Raw genomic sequence first — 22,174 nt, 5'->3', positions numbered from 1 at the left:
GCGTCAATGCCCGGTCAGTCGGCATGCAGGTACGATGATGTACAAATCAGATGAAATGAGGAGTTCGGACGGAGCAAGGACTGCCTGGTTTACCCATCCAAGTAATAATCAAGATTCAGAAGACTCCTCTGATCACATTGGGAGGAGAGAGTCGGCAAATGGCAACGTGGACTGCGTCTTCAAATGCTGCACTGCTGCGGCATGACTGCGAGACGTGAGAACGGCGGTGGTGGTTAGAGTACTGTACTGCAGTGAGTTGGTCTGATTATTCCTTTTGCTGCACACCGTAGCATCTACATACAGATCATGGCCCTGGGATAGACGTACCTACAGTCACGTGTAGAAAGTCTGGGCTCACCTCACCCTACGGTACACATGACTGACTGTACCTACTTACCTACCTCGGCAGGCAGGTTGGTAGGTAGCTAGCACGATTGACCCCGATAAGAATCTGACGTGCAGAACCTTCCCTCCCCAAAGTGCCTCCTTTCGTATCTTATCTTACTACCGAGTATAGCATGCATGCATGCTTGGCACAGACTCGTACCGCAAACACCACTCACTGGTGAGCTCCTAAATCATCTACTACCCTACCCGGTCACAAGCGACTGACTGACTACCTTGCCTTATATTCTGCATTGTGAGTCTATACAACAGGTAGCCTATCTCAGCCCCGCCATTTGGCTAAGTGAATATTACATCGACTAGGTTAGTCGTGTCTTGGCACCTTTTCCCAATTGGTGACAAGGGTACAACAATCCTAGACACCAGCCGCATTTCCCCAGCAAACATTCCAGTGTGCCAGCTATGTGACAGACCAGAAATCGCCTCAGCCAGTAGTAGTGGGTGGCATCGCCGTCAGCCTCAAGTTGCCGACCGCACCGTCGCAACGCTGCAAACCTCCACCATCACTCTCTGTCTCGCACAGCCATACGAGCATCTATCGCCGGCCGTCTTCAATATGGACACTGCGACGCCCAACATCACCCACGTTGAATCACCCGGCCGCTGGGCTGCTTCAGGATACCTCAGAGACATTGCGCTCACGCCCAAGTCCTTGGCAACATCTACCGTGGTTGTGGCTCTCATCGCGGGCTGGGTTGCCTTATGTGCCTTCTTCCGCTTCAGACGCATCACCAACCTTCGCAGCCAAATGGGCTTCACCGATCGTCGGTCCCTGGCGCGCATGACCAATAACCAGGCCCACCTCATCCTCAAGAACATTATAGATTTAGAGTTCCCCAAGCTGTACATCCTGTCTCTCCAGTTCGCCATCTTCAAGGTACGTCCTTCCACTTACCCCCCCCCGAGTCGCAGGAGAGATGGCACGTCCACTGACTCTGATGCTCAAAGACCTATGGCTTCGAGTCCCTGTCAAAGCTCATCATCGCGACCAAGAACTTGGCCAATCCCGCCAACGCCAAGAAGAGGTGAGATGCTTGCATTCTGTCACTCGATGCCAGCCCTTTCCTCCATCCTACACCCTGCTTTCAGTTACTGGTCTAGGGGCTAACATGCTCCTTCAGATATGAGGATACCACTATTCTCTTTGGAGAGTAAGTTGTACTCCCTTTGCATTGTTCCCAACCCAACTTACAACAGTCTCCTCCTCCCTCCCCCAGATTCTCCCTGAATCCTCCCACCTCAGACCGCGCCCTCAAGGCCATATCGCGTATGAACTACCTCCACAGCCGATACATAGCCGCCGGCCAGATCTCCAACGCAGACCTCCTCTACACCCTGTCCGTCTGCATCACCGAGCCCATCCGCTTCATGCGCCTATATGAGTGGAGGGCTCTGACCGACATGGAGGTCTGCGCAATCGGCACCCACTGGAAGTCCATTGGCGATGCCATGGACATACAGTACAAGGGCTTCCTCAGCCAGGAGTCGTGGGCCGACGGTATCGAGTTCGTTGACGACATCGCTGCCTGGGCCGCCCGATACGAGGTTGACGCCATGAAACCCTCCAGGCTGAACTTCCAGGCCAGTTCCCAGTTGGTTGAAATGATGCTCTTCCACGTTCCGAATTTTGCCAAGCCGTTTGCTCAGGAGGTGCTCTACGTTCTCATGGGAGACCGCATTCGCGCCGCTTTCTGGTATGTTTGCGGAGAAAACCGTTGCGGTATCCCCCGTGCCGGCCAAGCAGCTAATCAGACGGCCGAACCCACAGCTTCCCCGAGCCCGGCATCGTCGCAGCCCTCGTCGCATACGCAGCCCTCGTCACCCGTCGCTTCGTCATCCGCCATCTCATGCTCCCACGCCTTACCCCCGTCGTCTACTTCTCGAGCCCGGACCCAAAAACGGGTCGCATCCTGCATTATGACTACCTCGTCCACCCGTACTACAACCCCGTCACTTTCTGGAACCGCTGGGGCCCTATCGGCCTGGTGACCCGGCTCCTAGGAGGGACGGTCCCTGGCCCCGACAAGATGATGCCGCAGGGTTTCTTGTTCGAGGACATTGGCCCCCGGGAGAAAATGGGCAAGGGCTCTGACGAGATGGCACAGGGTGTTGAGGTGCTGAAGAGCAGTGGCCGTGATGCCTGCCCTTTCTTTTGATTGCCGACGACCCTGGAATCAACCGAGCTGGGCTTTTTTTTTTTTTTTTTTTTTTTTGCCATAAAGGAGGAGGGTCTCGCAGGTTGCCAACAGGATCATTACAAAACGTGCACAGTGCGAGCCACCCGAGGAGGATAGGTGGAATTGGTCGGACCACTCGAGGCGAGGAGAGATACATTTAGTGTTATTTCATCTTGGTTTCTTCAAATCAAGCAATCCAACTCGATCCATCCCCCCCCCACCACACGCGCGCGCGCGCACACACGCACACACACGTTTGTTGACCGAGACCTGTCTGTCTCCTTGTGCATCGCGTTACAAGCTGTCTAGCTTCTTCTATCGCACCTCCACACACCGCCATCGCTCGTCTAACCTTGCGTTGGCCCGAGGGGATATGCTGCATTCGGCCATGCTTTCATAAATTCATTACCTCCGCGCCCCGAGCTTTGTCTCTCATCTACAATCACACCCTATTAACAAGTCTGACGCAGTTTGCTCATGAGCTGGCGATCCCAAGCCCCACTCGGCCTTGTCCACCACTGTACGAACCCATGCCATTGCCCGAGTTCGTCCCGGTACGCTCACGCATTCTCCTGCCTTCCATGAGACCCCGCAAGCCCCTCTTTTGCAAGCCAATCACGGAGCTGAGCTCGCCGCCCCAGATTTCGCGCATGCCCCCGCGCTCCGAATCGCCGATTTCTGAACTCCATTCAGATCCGCTGACGCTCGTTGTGGCGCTCAGTTCGTCGCTGGAAGGCCGGCCCGAAGACATGGAGGTATTGATGCGTAGTGCGGCTTTGCGGGATGAGAGGCCTTGCAGGTCTGCACTGCTGCCGCCATTCTGAGACCCATCCGAGAGGAACATGGGCGAGCCCATGGCGTCCAGGGGTACGAAGTAGTTGGGGTTCAAAGAGCCGTCGATGCCACGGCCGCCACCAGCAGCCATTGCAGTTGCGTTGAACACGGCGGCTGCGTTTCTCGAGTCCAAAAGAGCGTGCAGGCGCTCGACCACCGCTTCGAGGAGGCCGTCGACCCGATATGGCCGGGCGATTTGGAGCAGCGAGCACAAGATAGGGGCCGTGCACAGGGGCGATGACGGGGGCGGCAGCGAGGACGTGTAAAGGAAATGAAGAAGCGCCTGTACGGTGAGATAGGTGTGCGGGAGGTACAGGCAGCGAGGTCGCGAGTTGGGAGGCAGAGACCTTGGTGTCGGGGCCGAGTTGACCGTGGTTGCGTCGACGCCGCCACCGGAGCCCGGGATCGAGAAAGAGGCTGCCGAGGCACTGGTCGGAGCCGTACTCGGGGTTTTGGACGACGAGCCGGACGACAGGGTGGCGCTCGTCATGGAGCTCGAGCTCTCTACGGTATTGCGGGCTGGTGTGATGGTCAGAGTGGAATTTCTGACGGGGTTGCTGACCCCAGAACCAGACCGCAACGTCATAGCGTCGCTGCCGTCTTGAGTCGCCGTTCCCTCCCGCAGCAGCTGGACAAAGTAAGGCCCCCATCGACGTGCCACCATCCGCGAATTGATGGGAATCCTCTCTCCATGCAAGCACAGAATATCCATGTCGCATATCTCCCGCAAGGCCAGCGCTTTCTCCCCCAACTCTTCAGCGGCCCTCAAATGGGCGCGCCCTCCCGCCGTAGTTCCGGCCTTTCTAGCCAGACTAAGACCGGGCCCGGTGTACGGGCTACTGGCCGATACGAATCCAGACATCGGGCTCGTCTTCCTCGGGTTGTCGTAGAACCCAAAGGCTTCCAGCTCGACCATGCAAACATTAGAAAAGTTGATACGCCGATGATTATAGTCGTCGACGAGACTTCGTTTCCTATTGCCGAGAATAACAAACGTATTCCTGCGGTTCCACAGCACACCGCGATTCCAACTACCCTGGCTGAAAACCGCGCCTCCAGCGTCGATTCGGGACCAAGTCAGGGTCTTGAGGTCCAAAGCCCATAGCGCATACTCCTGCTTCGAGGACGTGAGGTATGTGCCGCTCACCACAAAATACGTGTCAATGACGCCGCCATTGGGAAACCGCAATCCCGGGGGCGAGTAGGAGCCCGTCATGGGCTTCTCAGTGAGAGTGCCGTCCGATGACCTGATTTGTAGCTCGAGCTTGACATCCAGAAAATTGTAGTTGGAGTAGATGAGCATGGAGGACCCGGGTTCCCGGGCTTCCTGGCTGATGCCGCCCTCTCGCTGGAATCCGTTTACATTGGACTTGCCAATCCGTGCCGACACAGACGGGGGCAAAGGCGCTACCACGCTTCGGTAAGCGCCGCAGCTTTTGTCGAGAGGTTCGATCGCCGTCCATTTGAGGCTACGGAGGTTGAAGACGCTAATCTGCTCGATGTAGTGGTTGGCGCCATCTTGGCCGCCGACCACCACCATCTCAGCACCGCCCGTGCCGTCAATGTTGATTCCTATCCTTCCCTCGTTCGGGTTGCCGGATGATGGATTATGTTGCAAGGCCGACATTGGTGCCTTGTGTGATGTAAAGGCGGCTGGCGAAGGCAGGATACAAGCGCAGTGGGCGTAGCGACCTTGAGGCGGATCCTGCGTAGGTATGAAGGTCCATTTGCGGGACGGAATGTCGTATATGTAAATGTCCGACATGACCGTGACTTCGGGCTGTTGATCCGGACCGGCGGCGGACTGGTTCGGCGTCGGGGACATGCCTCCGTAGCACACCATCTTGGTGTCTCCCAGCGCACACATGGAGTGGAAATATCGAGGGGGCGGTATGTCGCCTGTAGTTTCGAGCTTGGACCAATGCCTGCGAATAAGATCCAGCTCGTACAGATCGGAGGTCAGGGGAGCCGGGCGACTCCGTGATAGTATTCTCCCGCCAAAGACATAGAGCTTGTCGCCCAGTATGGTGGTTGTGGCGCCAACGAGCGGGTGGGGCTCTCGACCAGTGGTCCGGTGGACATTGCACATAAGACCGGAAAGATGGGCCGAAGAGGAGGCGGTCGGCGTACCGACCGCCGTGGCAGGTGTCCTGTTTTGGCTGGAAGGAGACGGTCCGGCAGACAAGGGACCGCCACTCCGCGGCGTCAAGCTCGGGTTCTCTCTCATATCCTCATTCCCATCTTGTCTCGAAGAGCTTGCCAAGCTGCTCTGGCTGCTGGCCATATCAGCGTTATACGCTGGCCCACCTCCGTACATCTGAGCTCGTTCTGTCGAGATGCTGGAATCCATCGTGCTGGTGCGACTGTCTGTATCATCGGCCGGGCCCTCGTCTATGGCACCGAGGTTTCCGAGATTGTAGTGCGAGGTAGGAGGGGCGTCGAGCCCTGTGGGCGAGGGGATCAGTGGTGGTGGTTCGGGCAAGGGTTTGGCAAGACTACTCTGTAGACTCAAACTCCTCCCATGCTGAAGCGGCCGGTTCTTGGACGAGTTCGGGACGGGGGTAGGCGTCGAGGAAGGAGGCGGAGACGGGGTTGAGGTCAAGCTAGGGGAAACGCTGCGCAGACCCAGTCGAGAAAGAGACGGCTGTCTCGTGATCCTCGATTCGCCGTCTCTGCTCGGAGCAAATTTTTTGAAGCCACGATAGACACCTGAGAGGATGTCTGCGGTAGACTTTCCGGGAGGGGATCTATCTTGCTCTGGCTCCGAGTCGGAAAAGCGTGATAGATCGCTCTGTGCAGAAGACTGGTTCGAGGTTAGTCCCGGTCCAGACATTGCGACACAATCGCCCCCGGGCTGTGGGCACAGCCTGAGGAGCCTTGTGCTGCAAAGGCAGTCTTGACGACGACGCAAAAAGAAAGTTGCTCAGAAGTCGAAAATGAGGGCTGCGAGGTTTTTCATGCAGGGCGGGAGATTTGTCAAGGGCTCTCTCGACAACACAATGTGGGCTCGGGGGAAGGAGGGTTTTCTGCATAAACTACTCGGGGTACGGGTCGTCCAAGGATCGTCGGCGACGGTACTAAAAGCGAGCCAACGTGAAGAAGGAGGCTTTCAAGAGAAGACAAGAAGAGGTAGTTGGTAAAGAAACAGGAAATAGAAGAGGGTACACAGAAGTATGGAAAGGGGGGGGGGGGGGTAATGGAGAGAGCGGACGTCGTGAGGTCGTTGCGGGCAGATAGGGAGCAAGACAACGATAAGACGGGACAGAGAGTCGCGAGAGGCCACAACGGACAGCTGCCAGAGAGGGTTGGCGGTGAATAAGAGAAGGGAAGACGAGGCGAAAAGAAAAACCCGTGGGTCGAGCAGCTCAAGGCCAGGCTTGGCCGTTCGTCTGACTCTACTAGGTCCCAGTACCTTGTGACGGGCCTGTTCTCTCTATCTCTCGCTCTCACTTCTCTTAATGTGGGTGTGTGTGTGTCTGCGTCTCCGGGGTGGATTCTTGGGCTAGGCCCGGCACGGCTGGTACTGAGGACCGGGTTGAGCGGGAAGACAGAGAGGCCATGTCTGACCCGTCTTTGTACGTGCTTCTCTCTCAGTCCTTTCGGTCTTCTCCTCCCCACAGGTGACGGAGAGCGGCGCACAAGAGATGGAGTAGGATGTGGGCTGGGGTGTGGAGGACAAATGGGCACAGGATATGGATGGGGATAGGAGGGGTGAGGAAAGAGAAACAGCAACGAGTAAAGAAGCTATGAGCAATACGCACCTAGGGCCAGGGATGGGACAGGGAATCGGACGGGTCAAGGCCAAGTAGAGTTGAGCAAAGTATCCGTAGAGGCGAAGCAAAAGACGAGACTTGTGCTAGCCAAGGGTATGCGTAGGCGACAGGCGGGCAGAAAAGGCGGATGTACGGCGAAGTGGGCGATGACGGCGGCGGCGGCGGCGGCAGCGGCGACGAGGACGCGACGTGGATGTGAACGTGGACGTGGACGACGACGACAACAGCAACGACAACGATGGAGACAGACAGCGAAGGCAACAGCGGTCGACTCAGGTGCAATTGAGGGTTTGGGTCGGCAGGGTACGGGTAGGGTAGGTACGTCGCGGTAGGGTATGTACCCGGCAAGTCGTGGTTGTGGGCGGAGACAAGGCAAAGTTCGAAAAGGGATCCTCGCAGTATGGAGTCCAAGTCTGATGACGATGGGGGTGTGACCTGGGACCCAGAATGCCCTTGAGGCTGGGCTTGAGTGGCGGCGACGGCAGCGGCCGGAGACCACCAGCAAGGTTGCAGTCGTTAATTTCCAGATGCCTGCTCCTTTGGGGAGAATCTGTCGAGGCTGAAAAGGCGTGGGTGTCTTGGGGTTTCCTCTTTGCAGCACACTGGAAAAAAAAAAAGGGGGGGGGGGGGGGGGTTGTTTGGTTTAGGCGCGCAGACCAGTCGGACAAGGAGTTGAAAAGCAGGTCAAGCTCCGAAGCGGACGCAAGGGAAGTACGGATAGTGGATTGGGAGACGAGAGAAGGGGGAGAAAGAGGGCGGGTCTGTAAGGTACAGTATCCGTACTGGACCACAAGCTCCGCATAGGGGAACGAAAAAAAAAAAAGAAGGTTTTGATATGATTCGGTCGAAGAAAGTGCTGTGTAGATGGCGGCAAAGGGATGCGAGTGATGGGATGCGCTGTGACGGTGACGGACCATGCGCCGGTTTGGTGGTGTGATACGTAGTGGTGGGAGGTGTGGATGAAGGTGGGAGAAAGTGTGGGCAAGGGCGAGGGCGAGGGCAAAGGAGAGGATAAGATGGACGTTCCCCCACAGCCTGTGCGTAGCGTACCGTACCGTACGGTACTTGGGTAGTAGTACCTGTACGGATACCTAGAGGAGATGCAGAGAAAAGCGCGCGCCAGACAATGCAATGTGATGCGATATGAAACGAAACGAAGCAGGAACATGTATTCTGTGGTTGTATCCGATCCGTACGGCACCTGTTCGGCGATAGTGGTCGTAGTACCTAGTAGTAGTGGTTAACGATGGTTGTTTCAATACATATTTGTCTTGCAGCCTGCACTGCAGCCTGCAGCGTCAGGTAGATAACCGATTTGGGTGCAGAGAATAGGCGGTGGCACAACATACCTGGCACGTTGTGGCTACGAATAGGCACGGCAACAAGCAAGCGAGCATGGGAAACGGGTTGGAGAGGACAGAGTGGACGGAGCGAAGGTGGGAGGGAGTATCGTAGGTACCTGGTACACTAGAGTGGGGTGGGGTGGGTAAACTCCTCCCTACGAATACTCCGTGTGAACTTTGTGGACGGAGGCTCCAAGTACGCAGTACGCAGGCCCAGTTTCAGTCACGCGACGTACCCATCTATTAGCTCTCTATGGCATGCATGTATGTACTTACTTATCTAGGTAGGTAGGTAGGTAGGTAGATAGGTAGGTATGTGCTTATGAAGTAGATACGGATACATGCTCTCTCTATCTGTAAACCTCGGGTTTTTTTTCTTCATCTTCTTTTTGTAAATGTTACGCCGTTGCCTTTATTCAACGGCACCACCCAGCCGGTCCAGGTGTCGGCACTTGGCGTCACGGACGCGAGGAACGCCCCGTACTCTGCAATCGTGCGGATACGCTGACTGACTGACTGACTGACCGAGTGCCTTTGGAAGCTACGGATAAATAGTCTACTGAGACTTGTGTTCGACGGAGGGGGAAAGGAAAGAAAACCCCCAAAAGGGAAAGGGGATATGTGGAGGCTGAGGAGGACGAGATACGGTAGATGGGGAGATATTCATGTACCTAACTACGGATACTACGCAGTATCTACCTAGGTACCTTGTCGAGTTCCGCGCCTCTGGTCAGCCCAGGTGAGGGCTGAGCTAGCCTTACCCTGTCCCGTCTCACTCCTCCGAATCCCGCCCATCTCCCTCCGTCTCTCTGTCCGAGCAGCTCGGTAAGGTAGTGTCAGATGGATTTCTTGCCAAGACAACAAGGTTTGTGAAGTCGGACTAACGGGAGTACACTAAGAAAAAGAATACGAAAGAAGAAAGAAAAATTCAAACGTCGACTGAGCGTGAAGAAGAATGGTGGCTGGGGATGGATGTACTTATGTAAGCAAACAAGTGGGTGGTATCTGTACATCGGCCATGTTGCTGCTATTGAGATTGTGCATGGGCACCGGCCTCTTCTGTGAGCCCAGCTAGCGACCACCCCCCCTCCTTTCGCGGGAGCAGACGAGGGAATATCTAGAGAAGAAAAAAAGAAGCAGCGGTAGATTACGGAGCCCTCGTTCTCTCCACGACCCCCGGCCACCCTCCGTCTGTCCAATCAGACCACTAGTAACTGAGATACCAACTCATATCCATCTGGGCTAGGGAACCCTTTCTCTTGCTTTGCTCTCCTACTTTATACGAGGACTCGGAAGGGGGGGGTTTTTTTTTGTCCAAATATCAACCAAGAACCCGATCCCCTGGAAGAGGCCATGCGTGACCAGTTCCCTCCTCTCGCTGGCCGGACCATGCACCACCATCAATCGGACCCGGCGGCTGCGGCAAGGAGAGAAAAGATCAGACGATCGAGCTGCATAAAGGACTCCTCCCCCCCTTTCGCTCCTCTCCATTGAACTAGGCACCTATCTAGGTAGTTCCCCTGCAGAACACGCGGCACACGCACACAGTAGGCAGGCAGGTTCATCGGTGACACCAGTCGTGTAATGTACGAGCGGGTGTGTGTGTACCTATGTAGGGGTGTGTGCGTGTGTGTGGTTCGTTCGCCAACCTCCAACATCCAATATCCCACATTCAAGGCATACGCCGTCTCTCACCCATGTAGCGAAACAGAGGGGAAGCGGTCTCTACGGCATGGTAGATACCTTCCGGCGAGACTCGATACACTACTATAGGAAGTCAAATTTCGGCTGCGAGTCCTCTCGCTTTCGTTCATGGGAGCGAGATAATGTACGAATACGTTTACCGGGCAGAGCAACATGCAGTACCTAGTGTATCCCCCCCCCTGGCCTGGTCCTTGTCGACACCGCTCCTCCGGGCCTGTTGTCCACAGCACCCTTGCCCGCCGTTCTGTATCCGTACACTACTAGGTACGTATGTACCTATCCTGACGGTTCACCTACATAGTACATACCAAACGCCGGGTGCTGTGACAAGGAGTGGCATCTCCAACTGGCAGCCCAGCCAACTTCCAATCACGCCCAACCGTCTTTTCCCAAGTTACCCGGGCCGCGGTACGGATACGCTACTTGCCGCCGTCGGAAACAAACGCCGCCTGCCCTCCCTGTCATGTCTCAGGCTAGCAATCTCGGGACAGGCATTCTGCCGAACCGACCCAGGACAACCTTGGGGGCCCTGGAACGCCGCAGGTTGCGGACGCTGGGTGCAAGATGCGAGAGACGCCCAAAAACGTGGGAGCCCGGCCATTTTGTCGTCTTTGGTAGGAGCGAGCCCATGTTTCACGCTTCCCCGGCTGTCCCCTGGTTCTAGATTCGTTCCAGCCTCACTTTCTTCCTCCCTGGAGACTCTGCCCTCGTGTCGCGCTGGGGTCGTACCTGTTTGGGGCCCGAAGCTTCCCAGCAAGCACTTGCTCGACAAAAACAGAAAAACAAGAAAAAAAAAGCCTGGGAGGCTCCTGGGCCAACCGACAGGTCCACTCTAGCTGAAGAACGCTATGCTGACGCTTGGGCGTTATGGTCGACATAGTGTAGGACCGCCTCGGCCAGTGCGGTCCAGCCCGTCTGAGAATAAAACAGACCGACTGTCTCCTCCGGCCTACTCCGTGTCTGTTCGGCCGAGTCATGTTCAGGGGGTGCCGACAGTAGAAGAGAAGAGATCGCCACCCGTCGAGCTGGGGAGAAGGGGAGAGCCAAGCAGCAGACCCCTTTGGAAAGCATCCCTGAGAGAGTGGTAGTGGCGGCCTCCGCTTGGCCGCGGCCTATGTATGGCATGGGATGGAGTGTACTGTGCGTGCGTGTGTAATGCATTCGTATGGCTCTATCTCCAGACACCACCCGGCAAAGCGCCAGGCTTGATGTAACCAAAACTAGTAGGCATACAACAGTAGGAATCGGTAGTTGTTCGGCTTCGTCCAGCTGTTTCAATCTCCTTCTTTTCTTCTTGCATGGCGACAAACCTGTTAAGTGTACCGACAAGAAAGGACCGGCGAGCCGGAGGTGTCGTCCGCGACGGGGAACGTGCGCGACAGATGACCGGAGAGCATGTGCCTAGCGTCACGAAGTGCACGCCATAGAAGAGACATGGAATATTCGTGACATTTCTCATTATTTCATACGTTCCATATGGCAAAGGCCAAGGCGCTGCTGCCCAGACGCATACCGTTATCCGGCTAATGCATCACCTAGGCCGTGCTAACTACCAGTGCCAGTGAGTGCTACGCGGGGTATTCAGAGGAAAAGCTTTGCCTCCGTAAGTAGTCTCCTACGCCTGGAGAACATTGGCTCTCTTTCGACTTTCTCATTCGGGTTTATCCGCCAACCTCGGCCTGCGGTTCATGCAGACCCGGCTCCTCAAGTAATGTGCCTGGAGAACCTTTTCATGCAACAAATCGCCCCCACACCTCGTTCCAGGCGTGGCCACTTACGCGACGGTGGCCTTGTCCTTGGGCAAAGGGGTGAAGCGCAGGTAGGGCTTGACAATGCGAACCTCGGGGAAGATCTCCTTGGCCTGTTCGGTCTTGATGGAGGGGTGGACGATGACGTCGTCACCGGGGACCCAGTTGATGGGGGTGGTGATCTTGTGCTTGTCGCCGGTCTGAAGCGAGTCGACGATGCGGAGCACCTCGGCAGAGTTGCGGCCGGTGGAGGCCGGGTAGGAGAGGATGGTGCGGATGGTCTTCTTGGGGTCAATGATGAAGACGGAGCGGATGGTGAAGGCGATGCCCTTCTCGTCGACGTTGGTGGTGTCCTGGTAGTCGAGCATGTCGTAGGCGTAGGCGACCTTGCGCTCCTTGTCGGCGATGATGGGGAAGGAGACCTTGGAGCCGGTGACCTCGTCAATGTCCTTGATCCAGCCCTCGTGGCTGCCGAGGGTGTTGGCGGACAAACCGATGAGCTTGACGCCGCGCTTGGAGAACTCGGGCTCGAGCTTGGCGAAGGCGCCGAGCTCGGTGGTACAGACGGGAGTGTAGTCCTCCGGGTGGGAGAAGAAGACAACCCAGTTGTCGCCAATGAACTCGTGGAAGTCAATGGGGCCGTTGGTGGTATCGGCCTTGAAGTTGGGGGCAACGGTGCCGAGACGGAGGCTGTAGAAGAGGCAAGTTAGCTTTGCTTCGGGCGTGCAGAGACGACAAGACAAGCGCAACGGAGCTGGTGGCGGCATCGGCGGAGATGGTCCATGTTGACAGCAACGGCGGGGTAACGCGGCGTAGGAGTTGTAACTTACGGAGCGGGGCGCTGGTCAGCCATTATGTCTATGATGTGAAGAGGTGCGGAAGAGATAATAGAAGGCGTATATGGCAAATTTGCGATGGTATGTGGGATGGGAACAGCGATATTAGAGAGATGAAGAGAGGGGGGAGAGCTGGTGGCAGGACGAGAGCAAGGCGCGGGACTCGACGTGTAATAAATAGCTCGAAGCCACGCCTCAGGCACTACATAGTAGTAGGTAGATAGCTACTGCAAAGTGGAAGACAAGGCTTGACTGTACCTTCGTACCTCGTTGTCCCCCTACCATACCACCCCTCCTTTGCTATGTCTCTTTGTCCTTCGGATCTCGGTGCAGTAGGGGTCCTTTTCCCACATCAGCTCCATCTTGGATCCGCGATCTATCCTTCATTGGGTTTGACTTTGTAGAGTGGCAGATGGCCTCATTTGCTTCTCTGGCATGACGTTGTGGTATCTTGGGAGCTCTATCATTGCTTGATCCAAGGCGACCGCCGCCCGTCCTTATTCGTTCCATTAACACCAACAACGATGAACACGGGTGGTCGCATTGCCAACTACCGCATAGTACTATACTAGTATGGTACAATGATAGAGAGCCGTCCAGCGAGGCAGCCGCATCAACAAGAACCTAGCCTATCTCTTCTGCTCTGGTAATCAATCGAAGGCGGCAGAATCTCCTCGGCAACGGGAAGCCATGTCTCTTCTCTCCATGCTGGCACGTCGTTCCCCAACGAGACGAGCGGGAGGGAGCTCTCTCTCCAATTGCCCCGCGTTGGAGGGGCTTTTTTTTCCTAGGTGTCACTACCCCTCCATGTCCCATTCGGGTTAAGGCTCGATGGCGTGCTCGATTACATCATCCTTGGCCTAGGGCACATCATAGGAGGGAAACCGCCTACAGAAGACGCCTGGGGAACCCATTGAAGGCATTAGGTTAGGTATTCGCCCAGAGAGAACATCCTAACTGAGAGGCGACCCCCCTTGCGGTCGCACAGGTACACGACGATACTCCAACACAGTCGGAAAAGCACAGTACAAGTATCTTGTCCAATATTCAACATCATTATGTAGAAGGGCTTCTGGATAGAAACAACAATACCATGGAACATCGTAACTAAACCTCTCTATCGACCAAGGCTGCCTGTCGCTGGCTACCAAGCCTTTCTGAGATCACTCCTCCCTTCAAACATATGCCTGTGACTGTCTCGACATCCATTCTACCCCTCCATATGTATTCAATGGCAGCATAGAAGTCAACGTATCTTCTAATTGCTAACCGCCCCGATTGATAGAGTTGGCCCCCATCTGCCCTTTCTTTGCTTCAGTATAATAATCCACTTCTTCCGGGGAGCTCCAACTCCGTCCCTCACATCATCACTATTACCTAGGTGGTCGGTAAGTACCCCCAGTGAAGCACATGCGGTAACTACCTACCTGGTAGGCATCCGTACCTTACCTAATAAATGCAACAGTGACCTCACTGCAAAGCTCAGCAACGATTGGCCCCCGCTCACTGCTCGCTCCTTCTGCCGAGGGGCAAGCTCAGCTCATCTCACCTCACATCACCTCACTCGTTCGGTTGAATCACGCCATCTTATTCACCTTCTAGCTCCATATCGCGCATGCTCACGCCTGGTAAAACAACAACCGACATCATCAACGGCCAAAAGATGGCCTCGGAACAGTACCCAAGTCTGCTCCTCCTGCCGTTCCCACCCCGGCCGCCGTCGCGCGCTTCACTCAGCGCTGCCTACCGCCCGTCACTGCTGGCTGTTCTTCCAAAAATCAAGAATCCAAACCGCTCCTCCGTTCTCATAGTGGCCGTCGTGTGTCCGCTCCTCCGCGGGGCATCGCCCAAAACCAAATCGCTTTCGTGGCCAGCCGCACAGTCTCTCGTCGCTGGCCTCTACAGCCTCATCGCTGTCATATGCGCAGAAGAAGACATCCCCATAGATGTCCATGGGGGGCCCGGCTCCGTCGATGCTCGAGTTGTCCTGGTCGACCATGACGCTGAAAGGAGGTTCGATTCTAATTTTGTTGCCGCCGTTGAACCCAACAATACCACCGTAGTCGACCTTCCAACCTTCGCTTCGGCTTACCACCCCTGGAGCCTCATTTTTCACGTCAACAGCGAGCAAGGCTACCGAACTCTTTCCACATATCTCAAATTCGCAGAGGGCCGGCAGACCATTCTGCAGTCACAACTAGTCGTCGTTGAAGCGGGGCTCAGCCTGAACCTTGACAGCTCAGGGGCTGAACGGGCAGAAGACACCCCAGGATACTCCATCGTATGTCTTGGGGGCACCTTTGACCACTTGCACCCGGGTCATAAGTTGCTTCTGACTGCTGCGGTTCTTCTCCTTCGGGTACCGGTCAAGGACTCGACAACAGCATGTCGTCTGATCGTCGGCATCACAGGAGACCAGCTGTTGACGAACAAGAAGTACGCAGAGCTTGTGCAGTCCTGGGATGACAGAGCTCGATACGTTATTGACTTCCTCTCGTCGCTGCTCGAGCTGGACAAAGGGGGTTGGAAGAAGAAGGCGGGTCCCGTTGCAGGCGTCATGGCCCAGCCGGGCCGCCTCGAGGCGACGTTTCGGGGCGGCGCCATCACGGTGGAGTGCGTCGAGATCCAAGACCCGTTTGGCCCGACAATTACACGGGAGGAAATGGACGCTCTAGTGTTTTCGGGAGAGACACGGTCGGGTGGGCAGGCCGTCAACGAACGGCGGGTTGCGCTCGGATGGAAGCCGTTGGAGACTTACGAAGTCGAGGTGCTTGACGCCAACAATCTTGGTGACGAGGCAAGCGGGACAGACAACTTTGCGTCCAAGATAAGTAGTACAGCCATCCGGCAGCAAAAGGCAGAGGCCACGGCGAAGCTGGAGGGCAAAAGCCGGCTCTCCTAGACCTCTTCGACATGGTTTGAGATTTAATGACAGCACACGAGCCGAGTTGAGTCGCGTCAGACCTTTGTATGATGGCATTGAAACCATTACCCGCGTGGCGGCGTCTGAGGAAACAAATGACAAACGGCAGCACGGCTTCTCACTGTCTTTGGGTGATGGAGACGAGGGAACGGATGATATCTCTCGGTGTCGGGCCCAGGCACTACCGTTGGAATACATCCAGACAAAGGGCTTCCATATCTAGTATTCCATTCTGCTCTATCCCATTTTGCACAGACACACACACACACACGCACATATATATTCCTCTCTCTCTCTCTCTCTCTCTCTCTCTCTCTCTCTGGTACCTAGGAAGGGTACCCATCTAGCCAAGGAGGCAGAAAAGTGGGATCTGCTCGTTCTGCTCTGCTGAGACATGGATGAATTCGGTCGCGATATCAGCCCCCAGCTCAGCACCCTCCCCCAAAGATCCAGACTCCGAGTGTGTCGAGTCAGCTGGATGATTCAGCTGGATGATTGGCTAATAGATAAGGCTGCTGCTGTATAGCTTATCCGACTTACATGTCGGACGCTCACATAGCTTGTCTTATACGGGTTCAATGATCCTTCTGCATCACATGTCAGACCGGCAGGCACTTTTTAGAAAGCATATGTTCTCCATGGGTACGATGACAATATTGATTGACCATCACTTGAGGCAATTCGAACAGCGGCTGCGCCCAACGTGGCCTTCAATCTCGTCAATGGACCCCCCTCCCCCCACTGCATCACCGCCCAAAAGGCCCATGGCCGCACCATCCATGAAGCATGGAGCGTGATGCTGACCCATCTAGCCCCGGTAGCTCCTCGCACGCCATCGCCGACAACCGTTCTCCCGTCCCGTCCGGCCGCCGATCCCCTCCGTCCCACGCCGACTGCCGGCCGCCGATCCCCGGTAATCGTGAAGGAACGGTCCCCGGCACTCGGCATGGCTCGCGAATATAATCAAAGCGCCGGCGCGCGCTCTCCCCGGGCATACAAATGACAATCGTTTCTTGCGTGGCCGTCTCGTCATGCCCCCCCCCCTCCCACGATCGTAGTTCTCGAAAGGAAAGCGAAAGACAAAAAATGCCATGCTGTTGACACCCGCTCAGGTTTCGATATGCGGCGAGTACTCGTCTTCGCGCCTCGTCCGCCCGGCCGAGTCTTGTCGCCCTCTGGCATCCCGAGCTAATCAATCGACTTAAATGCCCGGGCTCAATCACCACGGTCCTTGGCAAAAGCCGACGCGAGCGATGTACGCCGATGGAGCATGCACTTGAAGCATCTTGAAAACATTGCAAAAAAAAAAAAAAAAAAAAAAAGTGTCACAGTGACATCCAAGCTTGCTACCTACTTTGTTAATCTATCGAGTGGTGGCTCCTTTGCCGTTCAAAAGACATGGCGATGGCAGACAAACACAAGCGCATCGACACTGTGGATCTCTCTGTCTTTCTCCCTCCCCTTCTCCTCCTCTTCCTCTCCATCGCATAACAGGCTGTAGCGTTGCTATTTTCAAGTGGAGGCGTGTCCTCTCGGTATCATTTCCATATTGATAAACCACGTGCTCTCGAGGAACGTGAGCAAAGCTTATTTTAACGAGTCCTGCTCAGTAGCGTTCATGGAAGGGGGGAAAGCAGGTGTTCATATGCTGCAGGGGGCTGCTACTCTATAGTAGTCCCCCCCCCCTCCCATGGCCAATTCACGATCTGAAGCTTGCGGGGGCAGTATTGGAGGAAACAAGGTCAATGATCTTGGAATGGAGGGAGCGAGAATTATGGCAGAGGACGTCAACTGATCGTAGCCATGACAGGATGGCGTCTGCGAGCGATCCCGGTGTAGAACTGAGGATGGATGCCGGAAGGCGAAGTTCATGCTAGCCTTGCCCTTCATAAGGCGGAACATGATTATGGAGACTGACATTGTCGAGTTTCTTGCGGGGAATTGACTGAGTATACACGTTACTAGGTCTTACCCAGCAGGAATAGGAGACAGGTCCAACGATCTGGGTACTGTTTTATTATCTCATACTAGAGGTATACACGCGGCCTATCCATGCGCGCAGGTTTACCTAGACCACCAACTCCGTAACCTACCTGGGTATACGACCATCAGGATTCCGGTTGCCGATGCCTCCTCCAACGTCGCCCTCATCGAGGAGACGCAGGGGGGGTAGGAGGATCCGTGTTGGGAGAAGGCGGGTCTGTTTGGGACATTGTTGCGACTGCTGAAGTCGGTTTGCTTGGGTTTTCAAGAGAGTTGAGGGGGGGGGGGGGCTAGAATCAAGTCTAGTGTGGTAATGTTCGTTCTAGTACGTGTATATGTGTAATGGTGGCTCAGAAATGGATTCAAAGGCCGAGCTCACCACTAGGCTTATATACTATTCGACATCATGTCAGCAATTCACTTTTTGAGGCAGTGTCTGGTTGGAGCCAAGTGTGAATAAATTCTATTGTGAATATTATCAGTTGCGAGCTATGGTTCACAGCAAGAACAGGAAACCATTTCTGATAAGCATGCTTCAAACCGGTTCCATAGCGAAACTGTCGCCACACTTCCCATCCGTCGGTTGTCAATCAGCCCAGAATGACCACAGACCTGGGAAAGAAGAGGACCGGTTCTACACGAAAAACGAAAACCATGGTTGTTGTTTCATTTTCTTATACGATGCCACAGTTCCCCCCTCCCGCATGTCTACCATGCCCTCATGCTCTGTTATAATGCTGAGTCAAACTCCGTGTAATGCTCGTGTATCTCCCCAACCACCCCTTAGTCCATGCAGTCCATCCATGCAGCCATTCTCCCCACGCTCCTTGGTAATCGCTACAGTCCTAGTCCCAGTTCATCCAATTCGACCTCAGGACATCGTCTTCTTCATCGGTTGTATCTTGTATGCGGTCTTCCCCCTTATCGTTATTCTTTTCCTCGTCCGAGGAGCTCACCCTCCCGTCTACGAGTCAATCCCAAAGTCCACCCCTTGACTCACCCACAGGCACAAGCTCGCGGCTGCTGACCTCGAGCAGGTCCTTGCCGCTTTTGGGAGTCGTCTCCAACTCGTTCGCTCCATCGTGAAGCCAATCGCGCTCGTACGGATCAGGGTCGGAGAAGGTATCCTCTGTGTGCGACTCCACGTCCCCGTCAGAAGAGTGCAGGTCTGAGGTCTCCGTGTGCGACGTTGCCTCTCCTCTGGACCCCGGTACTGCGACGTCTACTTCCTTCGCCGGTGTCATGTCTAGGTAAGTTGGGCTTCTGCTTTGAGCCAGTGAGCCTTCCGAGTGGCGTGATCGCTGCAACGGAGGCGTCACAGGCTTCCCAAAGTCAAACTCTACGGCCTCGAGTTGCATCGAATTTATCGGGCTGGTCATCAGGCCTTTCACCATTGAAACGTTGTAATGGCTCTTTGCCGCCCTCTTGAGGCGGGGCTTGCGCACGACGACAGGCGAGGCGCTTCCATGGCCATGTCGAGCCCGCATCTCCAGTCGTTCTTCCTCTTCCGTTTCCTCGTCCGTGAGCACGTTCTCCATCAGGCGTCGGTGGTGCGCCATGAGTTGCACGCTGCTACCAGAACACCTGCGCTGTCTGTTCTTGAAGACCTCAGAGTCCAGAGTAAGAGCCGGAGCATCTTTAGACATCTGCTTCGTAGATGCGGATGACTTGGGCCAGGGCGGCGGCAGGACGATGCCGGTAGTGAGCCTCCGTAGGTCCACCTGGCTATCAGAGAAGACAACACGAGCACGCAGACGATGGACGGCACGGTCCAGGGCGAGCTCGATAGCACAACGGTCGCGGATTCGGCTGAGCTTCGGCCACGTTGCGCGCTCGCCCATCAGACAGGCACGCAGCATGAAGTCAGGGCTGGGGTTGCTCAGGATCTTTGGGATATCGTGCACGTTGACTTCCGGAAGAATGTTTATGTCGCCGGAATACTTCTGGCTGAGAATGCTCCTAAGCTTGGTGACGAGATTCGGGAAAAACCCAATCTCGGCCAGGAAATGCAACCGGTGCAAGGCCTCCTCCTTGGCGAGACTTGTCAGGGTATAGACCCAATCGGGGTCTTGCTTGCTGTGCGGCAGGCTCGACCGACGAGCCGCCGTGTCGTCGGGATCCAGCTGGTCGTCACGCGCAAGGAACGGGACAACGTGGGGGTTTACCTGAGAGACGATGAAGTGGTTTACGTTGAACATCTCGGCGAGCCTCGTCATGGGCAAGTCATTGTCGACGGAGCCATCAATCCATCGCTGCGGTGTCGGGTTCCAGGGCATGTGCTCGCCGGTATCGGGGTTCTTTACTAGCAAGGGGGCGGCGCTGAAGACAAGCGGAACGGAGCATGAAGCAGCTACGGCGGACCAGATCATGACGTTGGGCGCCGTGATGTAGTTCAGCAAGCGCGGGAGCTCGTACATGGATTCGGTCGAAACGCAGATGTTCAGTACGCGTCGCGTTCGATTGTACGCCTCCTGGAAAGTAAGGTCTCCTACCAAACCTCTCATGACGCGGGTCAGGTGCTTTATGTCGGACCAGCTTCCCTCGGTGAGCAGCCTTCGCATATGGTCAAAGACACCGTCCGGGTTTTCCTCGGCATCGAAGACGGCTAGGTCACCGTAGGGGAACTCCTTTACGAGACGGGGAATTTCTTCGTCCGTCCTTGTGCAAATCACGGCTGAGACGATGGAGCCTGCCGAGGCACCTGATATGATGCGCGGCAACAACTTGACCTCGAAGAGAGCCTTGAGCACTCCAATGTGGGACATACCCAGTGTTCCGCCTCCGCTCAGCAACAAGGCGCTTCGGCCAAAGCTCTGACGAGCGTGCAAGACGCTCTCGAGTATGTCCCTTTGCCCCATGCCCTCGGGCAACGCGAATTGGCTCTTTTCCACAAGGGCGTCGATAGTCTGCATGGCCGAGTCGACGTATCTCTCGATGAGGTTCTTGGTGCCCACGTAGGAGTGCCTGTACAAGTCGACGTTTTCCATGCCACCGAGATCTCGAGAGAGGGAGGTCCGTACGAGGTGCATCATGGCGCGAGTGTCGCAGTTTATGCGGGCATCGTCTAGTTCTTCCAGTCGCGCCTCGATCAGTGCCGGGTTGTAATCTCCCGTGTACGGATCCAGTTTCCACATGTCGTTTTCTTCGAGAATGTCGAGTTCTTCAGCGGCGTCTTGCCACTGTTTCCTAGTCTGGGCCTGTGTGAAGACGACCCGTTAGCGGTGTCACAGCAGCGCAAGGGCGAACACGACACGTTCTCCAGAGTCATGGCGAAAGATGGACGTACATTTTTCATACGGAGGGCAAGGACGAGCCTCCGTTCTTCTTTCTTCCTCCTACTCTCTCGTTCCAGCTCGGTGAGTCCATCGCGCAGAGACAGGACGAGGTTATTGGCGCTTTTTACAGCACGGGATATGGTGTCGAGAGCGGCAGTAAGAGGTGGTTGTGGTTGTTGAAGTTGTTGCTTCTTGAATGATGAGGGGCGGACGGACTTGAGGGACGCCGAAGGGACAGTGGAGGAGGGCTTGACACGGATTGCAGGGTGCGAGTGAACCGAATTGAGGAGGACGTCGTTCATGATGGCAAAGAGGTGGTCGATACGGGAGTAAAGACTGTCGTGGTCGAACCTAGATGTAATGTCGAGGAGAGGAGGAGGAGGAGGAGGAGCCAGTGGACGAGAGATAGCTTTGGAGCCGTGCGTTACGCATCACAGTCTGGGAGCGTCGTCGTGGTTGTGGTTGTGGTGGTGGTGGTGGTGCTGCTGCTGCAACAGGCCTGACATGTGCCTTTGCTGGGAGTCGAGGAAGGTTGGGCGGTCAGAGCATGCGCGCGCGTCAGTGTATCGTCGCAACGGAGGCGGAGTCGGGATCAAGGACAGAATAACACCCCGGGAGGTACGGAGAAGGATCAGGGAGGAAGCGAGGACTGCGGATCGAGTGTTGGAAGAAAGAAAAACAATAGTCGGTCGAAGGAAGCGTGTGTAGAAGAAGTGGGATCGTGGCAAGCAAGGTAAAGAAGACTTACAGGTGTCAGATGAGAGCAGTGTTTTGGGAGTTGTGATTTGAGTGACAAGAAGCCAAGGCAGACAGGGAAGTGATGCAGATCCCCCGACGTTGGGCGCGCAGATGACCACACAAACTGGTGGCAGAGGGGTGGGGGACAGGGGTGTGTGCGTGTTGGAACTCGTCGCGAAAGACAGTCTATCGAGACCAAGGGCGTAAAGCAACCCCCCCCTCCGTGGTAATCGGCAGCGAGCGAGGACGGGACGGGAATGGTTAGGAGGAACAGGCGGGCGCAAGCGGGATGAGATGGTTGGCTAGGTGGCGTGGAGGATGTGGTGGTTGGAAGGGTGAAGCGACGGATCGGAGGACTCGAGCGGTAGGTAGGTAAACTAGGTTCACTGGGAGGAGGCCGGGACAGGCTCAGGAGTGAGGAACGGTTTTATGTAG

The 22,174-nt window shown here is 55.6% G+C and overlaps 5 protein-coding genes across 5 annotated transcripts; 2 read left to right on the top strand and 3 right to left on the bottom strand.

Annotated features, from left to right (window-relative positions):
- Positions 1–961: 961 nt before the first annotated feature.
- On the top strand, positions 962–2,561 carry GLRG_07078 (uncharacterized protein; the record flags this gene model as incomplete). The annotated part of the gene is made up of 5 exons (XM_008097763.1): positions 962–1,282; positions 1,354–1,430; positions 1,527–1,556; positions 1,623–2,099; positions 2,174–2,561. The coding sequence occupies 5 exons, from the start codon at positions 962–964 to the stop codon at positions 2,559–2,561; spliced, it is 1,293 nt and encodes a 430-aa protein (XP_008095954.1).
- Positions 2,562–3,057: 496 nt separating this feature from the next.
- GLRG_07077 (kelch domain-containing protein) lies at positions 3,058–6,249 on the bottom strand (the record flags this gene model as incomplete). Its single annotated transcript, XM_008097762.1, has 1 exon — positions 3,058–6,249. The coding sequence occupies one exon, from the start codon at positions 6,247–6,249 to the stop codon at positions 3,058–3,060; it is 3,192 nt and encodes a 1,063-aa protein (XP_008095953.1).
- A 5,761-nt stretch (positions 6,250–12,010) lies between these two features.
- Positions 12,011–12,837, bottom strand: GLRG_07076 (AhpC/TSA family protein; the record flags this gene model as incomplete). Its single annotated transcript, XM_008097761.1, has 2 exons — positions 12,011–12,674; positions 12,815–12,837. The coding sequence occupies 2 exons, from the start codon at positions 12,835–12,837 to the stop codon at positions 12,011–12,013; spliced, it is 687 nt and encodes a 228-aa protein (XP_008095952.1).
- Positions 12,838–14,483: 1,646 nt separating this feature from the next.
- GLRG_07075 (cytidylyltransferase) lies at positions 14,484–15,722 on the top strand (the record flags this gene model as incomplete). The annotated part of the gene is made up of 1 exon (XM_008097760.1): positions 14,484–15,722. The coding sequence occupies one exon, from the start codon at positions 14,484–14,486 to the stop codon at positions 15,720–15,722; it is 1,239 nt and encodes a 412-aa protein (XP_008095951.1).
- A 2,975-nt stretch (positions 15,723–18,697) lies between these two features.
- On the bottom strand, positions 18,698–21,303 carry GLRG_07074 (patatin-like phospholipase; the record flags this gene model as incomplete). Its single annotated transcript, XM_008097759.1, has 2 exons — positions 18,698–20,923; positions 21,013–21,303. 2 exons carry the CDS (start codon positions 21,301–21,303, stop codon positions 18,698–18,700), a joined length of 2,517 nt encoding a protein of 838 aa, XP_008095950.1.
- Between the last annotated feature and the right edge of the window lie 871 nt (positions 21,304–22,174).

This window comes from Colletotrichum graminicola (assembly GCF_000149035.1).
Source record: "Colletotrichum graminicola M1.001 genomic scaffold supercont1.28, whole genome shotgun sequence".
Taxonomy (NCBI): Eukaryota; Fungi; Ascomycota; class Sordariomycetes; order Glomerellales; family Glomerellaceae; genus Colletotrichum; species Colletotrichum graminicola.
The sequence above is the reverse complement of the archived record's forward strand: the minus strand, read 5'-3'. Positions and strand labels throughout refer to the sequence as shown.